We start from the raw sequence: 21,690 nt of genomic DNA on the forward strand, positions 1-21,690 counted from the left end.
ATGGTCAGTACTGGAGCTGGCTTTGGAACCCATACCTGATGGACTCCCTTCCCTTACCCAGTGCTCGGCATAGCGTTGTGACACACGCACACACACCCTGACAATTAAGTGCATATGTTCCTAGTAGTGCACTAGCTGTGTCCCCAAAATAGCATCTTGTATAGCAACCACCATGATATGAGGATTTTAAAATACATCATGTTTCAAGGGATGGGTAGATCACATGCTAACTAGGAAGTCGGCCAGCAGGCAGACAGCTGGTGCAGGGTGTAGAAACGGGCATTTTAAGCTTTGACACTGGGCTTCCTTATTTCCCCGCTTCTCTTCCTCTTTGATAACTCCCTGCCTCACCCCACTCCCAACATGCCAGGGGGCTCTTTGCAGTTCTCATGGAGTTGACTTGACCTCGGTTAATGAGATCTAATCATTCAGAGCAGGGCCATGTGCCCAGATGTAAGCTGAGGGATTGTTCTTGGCCTTGAAATGGGGCAGAAAACGGGGCTGCAGACCAGCACTGCTGGCCCCCATTTTAGGGTCTAGACTCCTCTGAAGAAGGCTTGAGCCATTGGAGCAATGTCTTCTGGTAATGAAGTCATTCCTCCTTGGGGACAGAATGAGGCCTCTGTGAAATGAGAAACAATGGGCACGTTGAGTTCCAGACCTGGGGTGAATCGAAGCTTAGGCAGAGGCACATGGGATGAATTGGGACAATTCAAGGGATGCATTCTTCATAGACAAGGTTCTGTTGTCAACAAGTCCACTCAGTTGTAATGATGCTTAGTTAATGGTCATTAATGTCTTTTAAAAATAATTTCCCCAAGTAAGGCATGAACTCTTAAGGTTTGTTTCCCTCTGAGTTTTAATTAGTGTAAATTATTTTGTCTAAAAATCACCCTGTGAAAAATGGATGAAATATAGGTGTGGGAGCAATGTTTTGTTTATTCTTTTTCATGGGATTGTTTCTTATTTACCTATGAAGCAAACACACATGTCTCTGCTAGTAATTTAATTTCCAGGAAATAAAAGTGGGGTGTTGCTACTCTCTACTGTTAAGCAAAAGCGCTTGGTGCAAGTTTCGCAAAACTTAACTCACCTAGTACCAAAACAGCAGGCCAAAAAGTCTTGCAAACTTAAAAAAAAAAAAAAAAATCCACTAATAGAGTTGATTGCCATTCTTGCCTCCTCCACTCTGGATCCCTGTGCTGTTTGACTTTTTCCAGTAAAAGATGAGGGAGCGGGAGCCCTGTCCTAAGAGTGCAGCAGCAACCGGGACAGTGCTCCCTGGGTTGGGAGCAGGACCTGGCACTAGCCGCCTCCTTCCATAGCGCTCCCAAGAGAGAAGGTTAACTGCCACATAGAGTTCTGAGTGCAGTGATGTCAGGGAGAACTTGAAACAAACGCAGCGAGTGCAACAACCGCCTGGCATGCTGGCCGGCCCGGGGCTTGCTGGCAGGGTTCTGCGGGCGCGGGCCGGGCTTGGACTGTGTCGCTGCGCGGCGGGAAGGCGGGGCGGGGCCTGGCGGCGCTGCTAACCGCCCTCCCTCTCCCCTAGGTGAGGCCGCAGGCGGTGCTCTGGGTCCGGGAGCGCTGTCCCCAGCATGAACGCGGCCGGCGGCGGGAGTGAATGACTGCAGCTGCGACTTCCTTCCCGGGCCGCCCGAGCCTCCTTCCCCACCGACTTTCTTTTTTTGATTAACTCCGTGGACTCCTGACTCTTTCTTCGCCTGGAACATCAATATGTGTCATGTCATTGTCACCTGTCGCTCGATGCTCTGGACCTTGCTGAGTATTGTAGTGGCTTTTGCCGAGCTCATTGCCTTCATGAGCGCAGACTGGCTGGTCGGGAAAGCGAGGAGCCGCGGCGGCGCGGAGCCGGCGGGCCCAGGCGGGGGCTCCCCCGAGCCCTACCACCCCACCCTGGGCATCTACGCCCGCTGCATCCGGAACCCAGGGATGCAGCACTTCCAGCGGGACACGCTGTGCGGGCCCTACGCCGAGAGCTTCGGCGAGATCGCCAGCGGCTTCTGGCAGGCCACAGCTATTTTCCTGGCTGTGGGAATCTTTATTCTCTGCACGGTGGCCTTGGTGTCCGTCTTCACCATGTGTGTACAGAGCATCATGAAGAAAAGCATCTTCAACGTCTGTGGGCTGTTGCAAGGAATTGCAGGTAAGAAGGCAGGACCCCGGGCACGGTGGGATGCAGGGATGGAGAGCTGCCGGTGCAGCGCACTCTGGCACCGGACATTTGCTTCCTGCCAGTTTTGGAGAAGACCATTTTCTCTCTAATCAGGTTTCTTTTGCCCCTTCCGTTCTAGGCGACGTTTGTGTGCTGCTCGCATGGGCCTCTTTCCCCTGTCTTACCTCACAAGAAAACGGGCTTGTTCTTCTCTGGTGTTACATGGTCCTCCTCATTGCTTATTTCCTCGGGGTCTAAGGTGTTGGTTTTGGTTTGAGTAACTACTCCTACTTTTTGTGTTTCCCATTAAATTAAAAGCATGCTCTCCACTTCAGTGCAACTCCCTGAGGAATTATGGAAAGCGTGAGTCCCACCTTCAGCAAGCACTCGATGCTAAGAGGAATGTAAGTGGGGTCGCTCATTAAGAAGCAGCAAGCCTGCTTCCCCATCCACTCTCTGCTCCAGCCCCCAGATGATTTCAGCTTGGGCGGGGAAGACAGGGGCTGGGAAGGAATTAGTATCAGCTGCTGTGTGTTTAGTGAGGTTCTGGTTTAAATTGTCTGTCTCCTAGAGCCTGACAGAATGTTCTGTGCACTCAGATCAGAAAATGCAAGCTAACTCTTCCATTTTCTGGGAATTTCTCACTCACGAGCTTATTAGAAATGGGCAGAAAGAAAAGGATGAGCTCTTTACACTGGTCCCAGGGAGAAGGTTGTGAGCTGCAGGGAAAGCATCCACCGCTACCAGCACTTTTGTCAGCTTCCCTGCGTGGGTTTGAAAGGTGGGTCCTGAACCAATGGGATAATAGTCTGTCTAGGTTTGATTCAAGGTTCTTGTTCTGGGTGACAGAAATTCACACACAAACACACAGCTGAGTTTGAAGACATCCCCAAAGAAGTAGAGGAGTAGACTCTTGCTTTGATATTCAGAAAACAGGTGCTTACTTTTTAACCAAGACATTAATCTAGACTCTAACAGGACAAAGTTACCCACCTACAACCCTAAATGAAGGGCACAGCAAATTCTAGAGCTGTGTGCACAGGATTCTTCAAAATAAAGTTATACACTGAGCCATGTGTCCAGGGCAGTAAAGCAGCAGCCCCCAAACGAATTCACTCTAGCCGGCCTCATAGCAAACTCTTGAGCTCAACAGGGCTGGCTTCCAAATAAACAGATCAAATGACAGTTTTTTCCCTAACAGCCGATAAGATAAAGTTTACTGTTCCTCAAATCTTAGGAGGCCCCTGTGTAGGATGGAGGTGGGGGATGGGGAGTAATGGGCCAAGAGAAATGACAGAGGGCCTGCTCCTTAGTTCTGATTTGCTTTCATGGGGGAATACACCATCCAGACACCAGGCCCCTTAAACTTTCTGGCCCAAAGGGACAAGTCTTAGGTCCCTCATCTCTCCATCTGCCAAGATCAGCCATACCACAAGTGACCCAGGCACTCATGGAATTTGGGAGACCAGGATTCTGTATTTCAGCATTGCTCCTCAATAGCAGTTTCACATGAGATAAATGTACCACCCCGGGTCTCAGCGTTCTCCTTCTGAAAAATAGGAAGATTGGAAAATATGACCTTCTTTTAGAATTTTTAGGCTTAGAGTTTGATTCTGTGAAGCTCCTTGTCCCCTTTTGACTCACTTCTGAAGATGTCTGTCCCCTTCAGCTTGGCATCTCACCACCCAGAAATGTTAAAGGTGGGTTTCAAGACTGAGTCATCATTTTCTTTTTTTCTTTTTTGAGACGGAGTCTCGCTCTGTCGCCCAGGCTGGAGTGCAGTGGCCAGATCTCAGCTCACTGCAAGCTCCGCCTCCCCAGTTTTACGCCATTATCCTGCCTCAGCCTCCCGAATAGCTGGGACTACAGGCGCCCGCCAACTCACCTGGCTAGTTTTTTTGTACTTTTTAGTAGAGACGGGGTTTCACCGTGTTCGCCAGGATGGTCTGGATCTCCTGACCTCGTGATCCGCCCCTCTCGGCCTCCCAAAGTGCTGGGATTACGGGCTTGAGCCACCACGCCCGGCCCATCATTTTCTTATCAGAGAAATGTCCCTGCTTTATTCTCCTTGGACACAAGGTGCCTCAGGGGTGGGTGTGTGTGTGTGTGTGTGTGTGTGTGTGTGTGTGTGTGTGTGCATGCATGTGTATATCTTAAAACTTTTGCAGATAAATGTTACTGAAGGCTTTTGAAGAGTCAAACATGTAGCTCAAGGGAAGTCAGCACAATTTATTAATCCTGTTGAAGAGCCCTCGTTGACCAGAGAGAAGGATTTCTGTTTACTGTTCCCTCGCTCTGTTGTATTTGTACATCCTTGATGATTTCATGCCTTTATTATGGGCTTTATTGATTTGCTGGTATGTAGATGAGACTCCTGGTTTGTCATGTAGGGGTGCTTCTTATCCTGAGAAACTTGATGATCCCACTATCTTCCAGTAAACCAGTGGCCATTTACTGGAAGGGGTGGGACATCTTGGGCCATAACACTAAACCTATCTTTGGCAGTCATTCAGAAGCAAAGCATAGTATCCTTCAAGACTATTTACATGCAGTGTATAATAAGGTGTTAGTTGAGTGAATTCCATCTCTGAATGTGGATTAGTCCAACACATTCTGGTACTCTCGTGTGCCTCACATTAATGGCACGGTGTTGTTATTGCACAAAGATTAGTATGGCTCTCCGGTATTCGAACGCTCCAGGGAGTTTTTTTTCTTTTTTCTTTTCTTTTTTTTTTTTAAGACGGAGTCTCATGCTGTTGCCCAGGTGGGAATGCGATGGCATGATTTGGCTCACTGAAACCTCCCCTTCCCAGTTTCAAGCGATTCTCCTGCCTCAGCCTCCCAAGTTCCTGGGATGACAGGCGCCCGCCACAATGCCCGGCTAATTTGTGTATTTTTAATATTGACAGGGTTTCCTCATGTTGGCCAGTCTGGTCTCAAACTCCTGACCTCAAGTGATCCACCCACCTCCGCCCCCAAAGTGCTGGGATTACAGGTGTGAGCCACTGTGCCTGGCCTCCAATGAGTTTTTCTTACTTTTCTGTCTGCACAAGGCCTCTGGGAGGAGGGTTGAGGAGAAAGAAGTAGGAGCACTCCTGAGGGCTGGTGCTGATCTTCTGCCTCTTTCCAGTCTAGAAGCTTTAACTTCCTCCTTACGCCTGTTACTTATGCAGCATCTCAAAAATGCTTAAATTACTCAGAATTTTAAATTGGCAGGAGGCAGAGATTCCTGCATAGTTTGACTGCTGTCTAGGAGCCACTGATCTAAGTGCTGAAATGCAGGAAATAACTGGTTTCTTTTCTCTGTCCAGCCTAGCATCACCCTTCAGAGAAGAAATCATGAAAAAGAGGGACTGAGCTATACTTCTTATGTTTGGGGGTCACACCTGCAAGGGATACTCAGTGGGCGCTTTCTCCCCTATCGGAGGTCTCATCATGCACTTCAAGCCAGTGTAAGGGGCGCTGTGGTTCTTGCATCCGTGGCTGAGGACGTTGCCACACTGGCATCCGAAAGGGCTGGCTGGCTTTCTCCCGTTGGCCAATCTGTGATAGCCTCTGGTCAGCCCCAGCCTCAGCAAGGACTTGCTGCAGCTGTGAGCATCGGCTTCTTCTCTCCCTATGCCCCGTCTCCCTCAGCCCTGGATCTCTTCAACACTGAAACAAATGGTGAGAAAGGAGCCTGTTGCCAGAGCAACAAAAAAGATTCTTTAGAAATATACTCAGGCTGTGTTTGTTCTTACACCTTACATTTTGGCAAAAATGTGACTGGATGAAAAATGATCGTAAGCATATTCTTTTGCTATACCTAATTTTAAGATATAAATAGGCCACCGGCTTGTGTAGCCTTCACTGTCTATAAAAAACACAGCACAATTAATCAAAATCTTGTCCGAGTTTAGAAATCGGGTGTGAAAGAATCTGCTACTTCAGTGGAAATCCCAAACTCTGGGCTAACTTAAACAGTAATGAAATATAACTATTGCCTGTTACGTGAGTCCAGATAGCAGGATCTGCCTTCAGGGTCTGGCCTAATGGTGGACATCCGGCTGATACTTTCTAAATACTGTGCACGTGTCCTTGATGTTCAGCACTCACGCAGTAATGAGGGGTCAAGCCTCACCTGAATGTGCCTTTGAAACACAGACCAATTTGCCTCACTTTTCTGAGCCATAGTTTTCTCACTTGTAAAATGGGTATAATACTTTATACCTCAGGACTGTTTTGAGGATTAAGTTAGATGCTACATAAAAAGGCTTAAGCATAGTGCTTAACACACAGTAAATAATAAATGGTAGCTATAGAATCATTATCAAAGTATTTCTGCTTTCTTGGCAAGTTTTAGTATATTATATGTTTCCCGGATTTGTTGCATTCTTAGGAACAGGGATATCTTGTAGCTTTTAGAATTGACCTTATTCTGTTCAAATCAAACACAAATACAGTGTGTAGGGTCCTTCCCTGTCCTTAAGAGCCTGCCTGTGTTGGAGCTCAGGGCGCACAGCAGTCCTGTGGCTTTGATGTAACCAGGGGTGTCCTCAGATCATTTTTTTAAAAAGCAGGAGAGAGTAGTCAAATTGACAGGAAAACAAAGAGCTCCTTCCTCCCACTCCCCTTCCTCTGACATGCACATTTTCCATTCCTTCGCCTTCTGGAGGCAGCTTCTAGCCATTGAATGTTGATTGCAGGTGGCTTCCTAGAGCCTCCTGGCGGACTAAACCACAGGCTGATTGGTCTTCTGAGGTGAGAACTTGTCCAAGGACTTGGCAGAGCCAGCAGCACACATCGGTTCGCATCCCTTTGGGATTCGTTACAAAAGCCGGTGATCAGCCAGCAGGGTTGGCTTTTTGCCGGCTGTCTTCCTTAGGTCGTGACCTGGATATAATCCATCGTGAAACCGTAGAATGCAAAGATCCAGGTTTTCCATGACAACATCAAGCAGTTTGTTTTTGGAAATGCGTGTAGGGTTCTCTTAGAAGTCCATGGAATCCCCAGTGACTCAGGTTTGGGACTGAAGCCATTAAACTGAGCTCAGGATTTGGCTCACTTGTGCTGGCTGGGCCTATTCCACAGGGACCGCCATGAGCATGAGCCACCGGCCAGCTGCCTGCTATCTTCCAGTCTTCCCTTTATGCTGGGCTGGCTCTCACACTCTCTACTCCCTCCAGCCCTCTGTCTGCATGGGTCTCAGTCCAGCAGGACAGCCTGAGCAAGCTGCCCCACCAGTCTGACCAGATAGATTGCCCTGGGGCTGAACCCTGCCTCTGCAGGGCTGCGGTGAAGGGTGTGGTCGTGGGAATGGTGCTGGCGGTGAAGGGCCTGGTGTGTGCAGGCTCAGCCTTCTTGGAAGTGAGCGATGATTGAGGGTGAAAGAGGACAACATGAAAAAAAGCAATAAAAGGAAAAGCCAGGACAGACAAGTGGGGATTTTGCCTTTGCCGCTTATGGAATTGCTTTCGTCATAAATCTGGTGGGTGGAAGGGCCGGCATATGAAATGCAGCTGATCACTCTCCAGGACTTGGTATTCTCACTGCTTTTTACACAGGGTAAAAAGTTACCTTAAGCAGCAAGGTTAGGACCATAGCCCAACCCCATGACTGTTCTCATGCCCTACTTACTCACTCCCAGGCCCAAAAGACAAGGTCAGCCACTGAGAGGAGAGAAATCAGAACAGGGGATCGGGAAGCACAGGGAGAGGGACGGAGATGCCTGGCGCACACGGAGCCCTGCCTCAGAATTTTACTCCAGAAAAAGTCACTGGGCTTTCTCTGGGGTGGTGTGACCTTGGTTGCCCACTTTCAGAACACCCTCAAAGAGGCATGGGGAGAATAGAAGGAACAGCCCTTCCTTTTCTTCCTGGTGAGCATAAGGCCCTGAAGACCTCTGGCTGCCAAAGGGAGGCTCTTGGTTTCTGGCTCTCCAGACAGACGATGCTCCACCAGAAGTCAGGTCCAACAGTTCCGTGTCTGAACAGTTTAACCTTACCACTGATAGGACACATTTCCTAATTCACCAGCCTTTAGTAGTCCCTTGGTAAAAAGGTAAAACAAATGCAGACATGTTGTGAGAAGGCAGGTCAGAATTCAATTTCAGTCCTAGGCACTTTTATTGGGTGCCTGCTATGTGCAGAGACCTGTAGACACAGGTCTACAACTTCCTGAGTTCTGCTCCCAGGCTGTATTAGAGAGTCATCATTTCATAAACTGTACCACAGAGAAGCAAAATAAATATAAAATAAATAATAGATAAAGGGAATGAATAATTCAACCATATCATTAAATTTTAAAATGACTGCTGAAAAGCAAGTGGGCCAAGCAAGTATTAATTTAGTAAATCTAGAGACAGGAACTGGTTTTCTTTTTGTTTTTTGTTTTTTGTTGTTGTTGTTGTTTTGGTTTTTTTTGAGACGGAGTTTCACTCTTATTGCCCAGGCTGGAGTGCAATGGCTTGATTTTGGCTCACTGCAACCTCTGCCTCCCGGGTTCAAGCGATTCTCCTGTCTCAGCCTCCTCAGTAGCTGGGCTTATAGGCACCTGCCACAATACCTGGCTAATTTTTGGTATTTTTAGTAGAGATGGGATTTCACCATGTTGGCCAGGCTGGTCTCGAACTCCTGACCTCAGGTGATCCACCTGCCTCAGCCCCCCAAAGTGCTGGAATTACAGGCATGAGTCACTGCACCTGCCCAAGATGGGGACCTGTTTTTAAAGAATGAGTTGGAAAGTCTGGAAGTAAATTGCAAACTCTCTTATAATTCAGATACAGCAGTTGATATGCAAATAAAATGTGAAAGTGGTTTGCCATGGCAACTACTTAATTGTAGACATAAATTATCACAGAGCCATGGATGATCTAGGTTCAAATGACATTAACAGATAATCATTTAAGCATGGCTCTGAATATTTACATGAGCAGTTCCGGCACTCTGTTTTAGGGGCTTAATGCAAAGGTGGTATTCTTTTAAGCTATAAAGCCACTTCAAAAGTAATTTGCATCTGCTATGAAGAACTGTCCTACAGCACAGTCAGCCACATTTATGAGCTCATTTATTGTAGATGGTCTTCCCAGTAGCTTTATTAAATGGCCAGCAACTTTTTTCTTTTAAAGACAGCCAGCAGTACAGATTAAAACTACACATACAGAGAAAGTGAAGCCAATATTAAAATGCTTTAAGAATCAGTACAAATACATGTACACAACTCTTAAGTAATTTCAACTCAAAATGCAGAGTGGCTGTGTGTTCAGAGTGACAGAGGCCAAGTTCAGGGATCTGGTGTTGAAAAGACAGCGCCTGGTTTGTTGTAGTAGGAATTATTTAACATTATCTGCACCCAAAGACCTCAACGGGCAAGAAATTTACTTGTCCTAGAAATTCCATACCTTAGTAACTATGTTTTTTCAAAGTGCCTTTTACTCTGTTACACATTACATTTTGCAGCTTTTTTATTTTAGTAACTTGTTTTGAATTATCAGTGTATTTTGGTTATAGTCAAGCAGGAGCTCTGTCTTTCATAATCCTGCCTGTCTGGTGAATAACTTGTGGAGAATGTATTTCATAAAGTTCTTCCAGTTGCATATAAGCCAGTTAACAAACAGCTTCTCACCCGGAATGTGAAGTAAGGCTTCATCACTAACTGACGGGAAGGAATCATCTGGCTAGATGAGTTTGTTGAGATGTATTTCAACAGTTCTAGAGTTAAGGCTTTAAAAACTGCTAGCGGAAGTAATTTGCTTTTAAACAGGAATCATTGCTGAGAAAGAGGGAGGCTTCAACAATGGAGAAACTGCATCTTTCTTCTAGATTGTTTCTCCATGTATCCTAAGGGCATCAGACAATTTTTAATTGATGGCCATTAATTTCAAGTAATTATAACAGAAACTTCCTTTGGGGACCTTGGTTGTAAGATCTTTTTATGACAACTGTGCTGTGATTGTCTTCTAAAGAATTCTATTTATGTTCATCTGTCATCTTCTCTCCACCCGGAGAGTGTTTTTCTTGCCAACTATAATATCATGGGAGTATTTTTAGTAGAAAATGGATATCCTACTAGATTTCTCTGGGGAAACAGCAAAAGCATTAATGCAAGCTTCTTTGTTTTTAATTGACAACTTGAAAATAACCAGTTCCTTCCCTTTTTCTCTTGCTTGTCTCTGAAAATCTTACTGGTTAAAGCTTCTAATATTATTGATCATGTACTAAAATAACATGTAGATATCTGCTCTCAAAGATGCTGTAGTCATTCACAAAAACCCTTTTATTGCCAGGAAACCCTTTGATTTCCTGTTCCTGATCTGGCCCCTGGAACTAAATGAGTTACTAAATGTCGACATTAAGCTGGTTTAGCTTGTCCACAAACTCTTGAAACTTTAAAATGAGATGGAGTAAGCCACGTAGGCTCATGCCTGTGGTCCTAGCTACTCGGGCAGGAGGATCACTTGAGTTTGGGACTGTAGTGCAATATGATCACGCCTGTGAATAGCCACTGCATACTAGCCTGGACAACATAGTGAGACCTCGTCTCTTAAAACTTAAAACACAAAATGAGATGCAACAAAAACAAGTTTGGACCTAGACTCCAAAGAGACTCAGAGCCTCCTTACCCTGTATCTTGATACTTGCACAGTAAATAAATAGGCTTCTTAGAAAGGTGTCCACATCTTAACACAGGTACCCTCTGCACTCCCCCATCTCTTACCCCGCAGAAGGGCCCTCAGCCAGAAGTTGCTTCCTTTGAACGAGTGCTGGTCCACTCTGTGCTAAGGCTTCTACCATTTCACAGCAAAATCAAGGAAGTTTGGTAAGTGTAGTAACATTTCATCAAGCCGAATGTATTCGCTTCAAAGAACTGCCCTTTATTTTCCGATTACATCCTTCACCCTTCTTATATTAAAATATTCTTTTATGAAATGATGAGAGGAGACAATAAAGGCTATCTTCAGTGTCCTTATTAGCAAAATAAAAAATGTTGACCTCCCAACAGTTTTTCTGGACTGTCAAATCCAGGAAGTGTAAAAGCCACTGTTTCAGAATATAAGGAAGCCCCACAAGGGTGCAACGTGTCTTTTCAGTTCTACCTCTGGTGTTCAGAGTGGAACCCACTTCGTGCATAGTAGATGCTCAGTAAATGGATGTTTGCTGACAGAGGCACGTATCTGTGGAACCACTCATTAGTCTCTTCTAGCCCCAGCTGTAAATTTACAGGCGTTTGGATTTAACGATTGCCATTAAGTCTCAATTGTGACATAGACCCAGAGCCCTCCTAGACAGTTATGGCATAAATAACTGATGAGCCATCATTTGAAGAATCACTTCAGAACTGGTCATCACTGAAATCAAATTCTACTTGGGCTTTGAACAAGTTTTCATTGAAAAACCTGAATGGGCAAAGGTATAGATTAACCAAAAGTGGTCACGATTGGGCAGAAATTCGTGATTCATGTTATAACTCCTACTTTGTTATATGACTTTTATTTAGAAATACTGTTTAAGTGCCCCAGACTCTGAGTGGCTAATTGAAGTTTTGGTACTGAAGATAGCAGCCCATCTGGTATCTGAGGAAGACAAGCAGGCTTGAATACCTTTGCTAATTTCATTTGGGCTTGTAGGGTACAGAACCAGAACTCTTCCTGGGTGGAAGGAAGAGATCTTGCTTCCCCCCAACCCTCTGGTGTTTACAGTTGTTCTAAGCAAGCTTTCACGAGAGCCAGATGCCTCAGATTACGAGCAGCTTCCCCTGCACGCAGACATAGGAATAAGCAGATCCCTCAATGCTATGTGTGTAACTAACACCCCCTGGATCACAGATAGTGGTGCAAGGATTCAGGGGTGAGGAGGCAGTCAGGCAAGACAAAGATCTTCAGCTCTGTGAACTGAGAAAGGCTGCTTGGAGGAGGAGAGATGGCTGAACAGTGGCCTGAGCTACTGGAGGAGGGATTTGGGACTGAGATGCTCATTGCTCGATTTTGTCTAATTGGCTACAGATGGCTTTCTTGGATGTGTTTTTTTATGGATCATTTTGTGGATGGCATTATTTTTCTGAGTGGATCTGTAATTTCAGATGGTTCCCAAGCATACAAGATCTGAGCAAAAACTAAAGTTGTCAGTTGATTTTACTGCTTAGATCTTTTTTTTCCTCTTCTGGTCCAGTGGGTTTGTTGCTGTTTGCAGTTTTCTGCTCACACAGGTGTTCCACATTCTGTACAAGGTTCACATCATAGTGAACCTTAAATTGTTCTGACCTGTTCCCTAGGCTTCTTTCTAGAAGTTGGTTGGACCAAGGGCAGCCATTCCAAAGTGGCATCTAATGCTTCGGTAAGGTTGGTGACACTCAGATCAAATGGAAGAGATAGTGGGGATGGAATTTCTTTATCTTGCTGTTGTTTTGCAATAGGATTAGCAAGTCAACCTGCTTGATATTAGGCAACCTTTGTTTTGGTGCAGTCTTTCCCCCTCCATAACTCCTCACGGCACTCCTGTGGTTTCTCACTTGATAATGGTTCCTTATCACCTGCTCTCTCATCCTCGTAGATATAACTAAGTCAGCTTTTGAGTGCATATCAGTCTCCCCTCTTCAGTTGGACAAATGTTTTTGTCTTGGAAGTTAGTCTCTGGTCTGCAGTAAAACAGCAGTCTAGGATAAGGCTCAGGAAGTGGACTCTGGAGCCACATTGTCTAATTTTGAGTTCCCTGTCCTGCCGTTAACTGTGTAACCCTACTTAGCCCTTCTGTGCCTCAGTTTCCTCATCTGTCAAATGACATTAATAATATCAACCTCATAGGATTGCTATCAGGACTGCATGAGTTATAGTTAAAGTGCTTAACCAATGTCTAGCACAGAGTGCTCAACAAGGATGAAATGCTGCCATTGTTAGTGTAAATTATCTTCATGATTATTAAAGGGTTCTAATCACCTTTACGAACTTCCAACACGAGTTTAAGTATCCATTGTGAATGTATATTATAAATTTGGGGGAAGGTGTTTATAGTTTCACCTCCATTTCATCTTTACTTGGAATCTATCATTTTTACTATAGAAGACCTTTCCAGAAGGTTCTTCCAAAGAAGTGACGCTTAGAAAGGAAATGGGCATCAGAAATGGCACGTAAAGCTGGTCGACACTGCCATATGTGTAGGGGACTGCGTAAGAGGCACTGAGTGTAGCTGGGGATAGGGCTGGAGTCATAGAAACTGAGGAATAGGAACACTCCTTACCACGGTCAGCGCGTTTCCAGTGGAATCGCAGTTCAGGCCTCCAGCCTGTCTTGGGACCAGTGCTTTTTATAATGGGACAAGTGCATCTGTGTCACAGTGAGACTTCTGTTTTTTTTTTACTGGATAGTTTTCCAGATAGTTATCCACTTTTTATTATTTTTACCCATGAAATTCATTCTGAATTGTATCATGTATGTCTCTTTCTTCTGAAGTAGGGTGTCTCTTGTCTTGGTGAGCGAGGATCAGTACTGCAGTGTCTCCAGAGTCCCTGCACATGGGAAATCTGCAGGCTCACACTGTGGTCTTTGGAAGAGTATATCTTAATGGCAAATTCAGTGGCGAGGGAACTGGATGTGGTCTGATACATGAGCCCTCCTCAAAGCACAGCCTTCAGACTGACAGTTTGCCTTGGGATATTGTAAAAGAGAAAATGTCTCCACTTAACAACAGTTGCTGACCTACAAATAGCTGTTAGGGGCTGCCAGAATGACTTCCCACTATCAGCATGGAAGATGACTTGGGGAAAGATTAAACACGTAGACAGAAAAGAGAGGGAAGCACACAGATGAGCGTTAACCACACACAGCGATGTTGCTTATCACTCAGTCCCAGTTGTTGTACACTTGATCGAGACAGATGGCCTGACTTCTAAACATCTACTGGGAACAGGAAAACTCATCCCCCACCCTCAGAGGTTGATCTGCGATGCAGCCAAGAGGAGTGGGCGTTTTCCTGGGCTGCAGAACAGTTCTGCATCCTCTGCCCACAGTGCTGGTACCTTCACAGTGGTGTTTTCCGTTCTCCAGGCTCACACTGCTGCTAAGTACCACCCTGCCTCTTTCACAAGTGGCCGTGGATCACCTCATTCCCCCGCATATCTTTTGTCTTCTCTCACCTGTCCTTTCCCGTCCTTCTCCCGCGTGCTGCTCCTCTCCCGGCCAGTGCCTGGCCAGCTCTCACAGGTCAGCCACGGCCTGTCTTGGCAGCTGTCCATGCTGCAGCCAGGCCAGGTTGGAAACAATTTCAGAGATCTGAGCCTAGACTCAGGCTGGTCTCTAGATACCTGAAAGTGTATTACATTTAATCAAGTGACTACTTTTTTCTATGTGATTTCCTAACAACCAGCTATTTTCTGTAGCCAGGAAGGTTTTCAGTGCAGGCAATTATGCAAAAGACCAGTCCTGTGGTTTGGTCTGCACATGTGTTTCAGTAGTAACTGTGTGGCTGGCGTTCTGTTGGCCAGAAGTGCAAAATGAAGCTTTTCCTCCAGCCATTTCAAAAATTTGTCAAGAACTTTCTACAATGGCTTTGTTTAAAAATGTAATATAATCACATCACCTTATCTTTTCATTCATCCATTCAATCAGTGAATATTTACTAAGCACTTGTTACATGTCAGACCTTGTTCTAGGCAGTTGGGACACAAAGAACAAACTGCACAAAGTTCCCTGTCCTCATGCAGTTTACATTCAAGCTAGTGGGGGCAGACAATAAACAAAGTAAGTAAACTATATAGTATGTTAAAAGGTGGTGTGCAATAGGGTAGAGGAGCCAGGAGAAGGTGTAGCCCGGGTAAGAGGCTGGGGTGTGCTGGAATAGTGAGAGGGAATGTTGAAGAGAGTTAGGATAGGATTTATTGAGGAGATTTAACCACAGCCTTGAAGGAGACAGAGGAGTTAGCCATATGGGTATATGAGAAAGCATTCCAGGCAAAGGGAACAGCTAGAATGAAGGCCCACAGGCTTGCCGATAGAGTAACGTGGGATTTCTGAGAAAGGAGTCAAAGGTGATAGCAAGGTTTCCCACCTGCACATGTCTAAGAATTGAACTCTCATTTGCTGAGATGAGGTGGACAAGGTGAAGAACACGTTTTGAGTGTGGAATGAAAATCAAGAGTCCTGGTTTGCACATAATTTTCAAGTGCCTTGCTAGACATCCCAGTGGAGGCCAAGCAGGCAGCTGGATATGCACATCTGGAGTTCAAAACTGGAAACGAAAACTCAGCTTGGGGTAGTACTTAAAGCCATGGGGCCAACTGCGATCAGGAGGGGAATGCAGATAGGGAGGAGGAGGAAGGAGTGAACCCTGGGCACCCCCGTGTTTAGACTGGAAAGGTAAAGAGGGAACAGGAAAGAACACCAAGAAGGAAAAGCCAGTGAGGCTTCCCATCGGGAGGCAGAGCACTGGCTGATTATCTTAAATTCATATGAGAATAACTATCTTGTCAGTTTGCCTTTCTTCTAGTACCATCAGTACTTTATGAAGCTGTGCCCCTGAAGAGCCTGGAATGCTGTCTAAGCTGTGTCAGATGGCATACAGGAAGCAACTTAGTGGCCGGCCAGCCCTTGGGCATCATGCTGTAGTGAGCTGTGCTGGGTCAGCGAAGGCTGCGGCTCAGACTTAGCTAGATTCCCCAGCTCTCTGAGTCACAGGGCAGACCAACACTAAACACTAGAGGGATTTGTTTTTTTTTTTTTTCAGGAAAATGTTATAAGAGAAATTGATGTTTAATAGTTAGATGGTCTTCTGCTGTGTTCCTAAATGGGCCAGTGGCTGGCTATTTGAAAGACAGAATATGAACTCTTGACCTAGCTGTGTGATACACCTAGCAGGTTTATCATTGAATGTTAAGGCAAAGTTGTGATGTCTCATTAGAATTAGTATCAATTCTAATTAACCTCTAACCTATAACCAAGTTCCTAAAAAGTGTCACAAAGTGCGCTGGGCATGGGAGATACCAAAGCTTTTCTGCTTCAAGAGTCTGAGTCCCACTACGATACTGTTGTATCATCAGGGTTGAGAGTAATGACCTCAGTAAACAGCTATTGAATAAATTTTTAAAAGTGAGAAAGAGCTCAAGAGGGACATCCGTAGGAGGTGGGAACACAAGAGAACAACCATGTGGCAGGAAGTGGTGACAAACATTTCCCGTGGAGGCAACATTTGCATTGGAATGAGGGAGAGTATGCCCAGATGCGTGAGCATCCAAGGGGTCACTGTGAATAACAGGCCCCTGTCCGAGGAAGGGTGATGTGTGTAGTGTGACCAGATTGTTGACTATCACCAGCCTCTGAAACCCTACAGCATTGCACTCCTATAACCCAGCCATGGCCACCCATAAATGCTCTGTGAAGGCAAGCAAATGGCATGCAGTCCGTGGACACGCTCAGGAACTTCCTAAGTGGGGCCTACGTTGATCAGAGGTACTTTACATCTGCTGTCAATTGTCTGCTGTGAACTGTCTCCGGAGACGTTCAGATATTTCATAGCTGTGGAATATCTGTTTGATTTCGACTTAGTAAAGGTGCTGAGTGTTGGCTCTCTCAGTGGTGGCTTCTCCACAGATGGCTGGTAGTGGTAACAGGTGACCTTCTTTTGTTTCTGTTCTTAGAATTTCCTTTGCAAGCTGAGGTCTAGTCTTTAATATTTAGTCTGCAAGCCTGTGTGACGGGGAAGTGCGAGTGTGGTGTCTAAAGACTCGCTTCTTCAGACAGTTACTCTATGGAACAAGAGCCAGCCTGTAGTGCTTACTTTTCAGGCAGGAAAAATGGCCTTTTTCTGTACAGATGGTTGGTGACCCAAAAAGACAAGAAACCTTGAGTCCCATCCATTGGCCAGCAGGTAGTGAAGGAGGGTAGCAATCATGACTGATGTGGAGGGTAGCCAGGGGAAGGCTGTGAAACAACCAGGGAGCCTTGTCCCACTTCTTCACCAACTGAAAAGCTGTGGTTCAGACTTGGCTCCTCCATTCCTAGCATCCCTCACTGTGAAAGACTGATGTGGTCGCCTTCAGACCCAGTGAAATACTGTGTTCGGCAATATCCAGCCTTCCCCAGACTGGGGGACTGGCAGGACTATGGAAATGCTTTTCTTCCCACCTACGGGATTTCATTAAAAGTATTTGATATCCCATTATTTGATTCCAGGGCAGTATTTTAAAATTTTACCTAAGACATAAATTTGTGACTGGTCTGATCACAGTCAGTGCAAAATGTTGCTAGGAAATCAGGACTGTGACTTGGCTTTTCCTGGTATGTTTCCTGCGTTTGCATTGGGAACAGAGTGATAAAGTGTAGCCTCTGCCCTCACAGATCCCCAGTCCGATTATTTGTGTTAAATGCAAACCACATGTTTAGATTCCCCAAAGAAACTCTGAAGATTCCTGCACAGGTAGATAAAACTTCTGTGAGGAAAATATGAAAATGGCAGAGGGGTGTGGCAGGTGCTGCGTTGGGATGGCTGGTGCCCAGCGGATTGGGAGGGCCAGCACCAGCTATCCCAATGCAATACTATGACCATTGGTGAGGTTGTCAAGGCTCTGTCTCCAGCTGGAGGTGGCACCTGTTGGGCTGTCCAAGTGACCGACCATCAGCTTTTCATTTTTTTCCTCTACAGATAAGGTTGAATCATGTGACCCGCCTGTTGCCCACAGATGCTAATGTCTTCTAAACCCTTGGTACAATGAGGCTGTTAGAACACGGGGCTGAGGATGTCTTTTAAGGTTATGAAAATTGTTACCTTCTAGGGCACCATTCTGTCAAGTTGAGCCATGGCAGAGGTGACCACCCCTCCAGGTGACTTATGGCTTCTTTCCATGGTGGCTGTGTTGTCTTTGGTGGCTGGCCAGTGTCATTCTCCCCACATTTCTTCTTCCTCCTAGCTGTGCTTGCTGCGACCCAGTCTTGAATCAGGTAGAGATGCCAGGCAGAAGAAAACAAATGCCCACAGCCCTAGTCCCTTCCTTTTTCCATTGCCCTTCACAACACACAAACACACCCCCAAAACAACAGTGCAGTGGGGCAAGGTGATGGCAGGGCCCCAGAGACTACCAGAGAGGGTGGCCTCACTTCAGGAACTGCTTTTTTAATAGCTGCAAAGGGAGAGCAGACGGACCATTTTCTCGCTCAGCTGTCATGTGAAACCCAGTCCAAATCATCCTTTACCTTCCATTTGGCCTCTGAACGTAACCTATGACCAAGTTGATAGTCCCTGAGTGTACTCCAAATTGAGTACCAGAAAAACCATTCCAAGTCTCCAGCAAACTTCGTATCTGTTACTGTATTCTCTTGCCTTAGTCTGATATGCCCACTGAAGAAATTATTGATTTTAATTGTTTTATTAGTATCATCAAGCCCATTTGGAATTCAGGGCACAAGACTGCTTTTAAACCCCGGGGCTCACAGGCCTAGAACAGGATACATCAACCACCCAAGGTCTCCATTTTCTTTCTTGCTGACACATTTCATTCTTATTGACTGGTATCTCAGTTATTTTACTGATTTCCTCCATGGGCACTGTGGTTTAGAAATATTTTATTACAAAGCAAATTACACTGTCAATTTTTATTAAGGGCTTACTGTGTGCCCAGCATTATTCTAAACACAGACATTAGAGCAGTAAACTAAATACACAAAAATCCCTGCCCTCATGGAGCATAAAGTCTAGGATGGAGATGGATAATCATCAAATAGTAGGTTGAGTTGTATGTAATGACAATTCTTGTAGGTAAACACTATCAACTACTGACAGTTTCTTGTGACTGCTAGGATGAAGTCTGTGCCTGAGGGATGCTTCTCAGGGCCCAGGAACTCCTGCTGAGGCTCAGCTCAGAAGCTGCTTTCGGCCTGAGAGCAGTGGAGAACCAGGGCCAGGCTGGTTTGCTTCCCACTGTGGACCTCGTTTGGGGAGGACTACATGTGGCATTCACCACAGAGGGACACCTGAGTCACTGATCTTGCTGGGACTCCTTTGGTAGAAGAGGCTTTATCTACATACCCAAAGAAATGATGTGATTTAAAAAAAATTATTTTTGCTTACCTGAAGGTCCAATTTTCTCTTAGACACTAGTCCATTTTACAGGTGAGGAATCATAGAGGGCAGAGCCTGGATTCAAACCCTATTCCATGGTCTTAGTTATGTCAATAACAGCTGTGATGGGCGCTGGGAGCAGAGGCCCGCCAGTCAGGGCAGAGTGGATAGTGGCAACTTCCTCCACTGCTCCATGGAGCCCTGGGCTAAGGCTAAGGTGCTCTTGCACCTGTCAGGACTGGCTGCCCAGGTCGCAGTGTGTGGTTGGCACTTCACACCCACGGGGCAGATATACCTCACCTGCTTTGTATTCCTCTCTCACATGGACTTTCCTGTGGGCTTATAGTCAAGCTGAGGCTTTCCATAGGCTCACAAGCGTGGCACCCTTATGTGATTTAAACAATAGCAATAGTCTCCCTGCTGTCTTTATTCACATACTGAGCCAGGAGCAGCCACAAGATTTGAAGATGGCCTGAAGCCCCTCAGCAGTCACACCTGAGGAATTAGAAAAGGGAGCACCTCAAGGCGATGAATACTCCTGGTTGGGCTCAGCACGCCGTGGAAAGAAGGCTGATGCTATCAAAAATAAGGATTGTATTAAGTGATGTAAAACTTGCCTGCTTCCCCAGAGAACCCAAGACAGCCAAATTAAGGTATTTCTTACACCCTACAACTAGCCAGAGCCTGGCACAAGGTGAGCCGGTATGTGACAGCAAACTCCATGCTTTGTCTTCTGTCCTAATATATTAAAATGCGAGGGCACACCCAAGATGGCCAAATAGAAACAGCTCCAGCCTCCAGCTCCCAGCATGAGCGACACAGAAGACGGGCGATTTCTGCATTTTCAACTGAGGTACCAGGTTCATCTCACTGGGTTGTGTAGGACAGTAGGCACTGGTCCGTGGGTACAGCCCGACCAGCGAGACCTGAAGCAGTGCGAGGCATTGCCTCACCCGGGAAGCGCAAGGGGGAAGGGAATTCCTTTTCCTAGCCAAAGGAAATTGAGACACACAACACCTGGAAAATCGGGTAACTCCCACCCTAATACTGCACTTTACCAAGGGTCTTAGCAAACAGCACACTAGGAGATTATATCCCACATCTGGCCCAGAGGGTCGCATGCCCACAGAGCCTCCCTCATTGCTAGCACAGCAGTCTGAGATGTAACTGCAAGGTGGCAGCGAGGCTGGGGGAGGGGCGTCCACCATTGCTGTGGCTTAAGTAGGTAAACAAAGCCGCCAGGAAGCTCGAATTGGGTAGAGCCCACCACAGCTCAAGGAGGCCGGCCTGCCTCTGTAGACTCCTCCTCTGGGGACAGGGCATAGCTAAACAAAAAGCAGCAGAAACCTCGGCAGAGGTAAATGCCACTGTCGGACAGCTTTGAAGAGAGCAGTGGATCTCCCAGCACAGAGGTTGAGATCTGAGAACGGACAGACTGCCTGCTCAAGTGGGTCCCTGACCCCTGAGTAGCCTAACTGGAAGACATCTCCTACTAGGTGCAGACCGATACCTCACACCTCACATGGCGGGGTACACCCCTGAGACGAAGCTTCCAGAGCAAGAATCAGACAGCAACACTAGCTGTTCAGCAATATTCTATCTTCTGATACCCAGGCAAACAGGGTCTGGAGTGGACCTCAAGCAAACTCCAACAGACCTACAGCTGAGGGTCCTGACTGTTAGAAGGAAAACTAACAGAAAGGACACACACACCAAAACCCCATCAGTACGTCACCATCATCAAAGACCAAAGGCAGATAAAACCACAAAGATGGGGGAAAAGCTGGAAATTCAAAAAATCAGAGTGCATCTCCCCCTCCAAAGGAATGCAGTTCATCACCAGCAACAGAACAAAGCTGGATGGAGAATGACTTTGACGAGTTGAGAGAAGAAGGCTTCAGTCAAACTTCTCAGAGCTAAAGGAGGAATTACGTACCCAGCGCAAAGAAACAAAAAACCTTGAAAAAAAGAATGGATGGATAACTAGAATAATCAATGCAGAGAAGATCTTAAAAGAACTGATAGAGATGAAAACCGTAACACGAGAACTACGTGACAAATGCACAAGCTTCAGTAACCAACTCGATCAACTAGAAGAAAGAGTATCAGCGATTGAAGATCAAATGAATGAAATGAAGCGAGAAGAGAAGTGTAGAGAAAAAAGAGTAAAAAGAAATGAACAAAGCCTCCAAGAAATGCGGGACTATGTGAAAAGACCAAATCTGCATCTGATTGGTGTGCCTGAAAGTGACGGGGAAAATGGAACCAAGCTGGAAAACACTCTGCAGGATATCATCCAGGAGAACTTCCCCATCCTAGTAAGGCAGGCCAACATTCAAATTCAGGAAATACAGAGAAAGCCACAAAGGTACTCCTCAAGAAGAGCAACTTCAAGACACATAATTGTCAGATTCACCAAAGTTGAAATGAAGGAAAAAATCTTAAGGGCAGCCAGAGAGAAAGGTCAGGTTACACACAAAGGGAAGCCCATCAGAC

The 21,690-nt window shown here is 46.0% G+C and overlaps 1 protein-coding gene across 3 annotated transcripts in view; it reads left to right on the forward strand.

Annotated features, from left to right (window-relative positions):
• LHFPL2 (LHFPL tetraspan subfamily member 2) overlaps window positions 1-21,690 on the forward strand; it is a 163,159-nt gene that overhangs the window by 130,027 nt on the left and 11,442 nt on the right. For all 3 annotated transcript variants that reach the window (XM_050795737.1, XM_050795736.1, XM_050795738.1), the window contains one exon: window positions 1,553-2,167. In XM_050795737.1, coding sequence (XP_050651694.1) covers window positions 1,738-2,167 — 430 coding nt within the window. In that variant the 5' untranslated portion in view covers window positions 1,553-1,737. The remainder of the gene's footprint in view (window positions 1-1,552; window positions 2,168-21,690) is intronic.

This window comes from Macaca thibetana, chromosome 6 (genome assembly GCF_024542745.1).
Source record: "Macaca thibetana thibetana isolate TM-01 chromosome 6, ASM2454274v1, whole genome shotgun sequence".
NCBI classification, from domain to species: Eukaryota; Metazoa; Chordata; class Mammalia; order Primates; family Cercopithecidae; genus Macaca; species Macaca thibetana.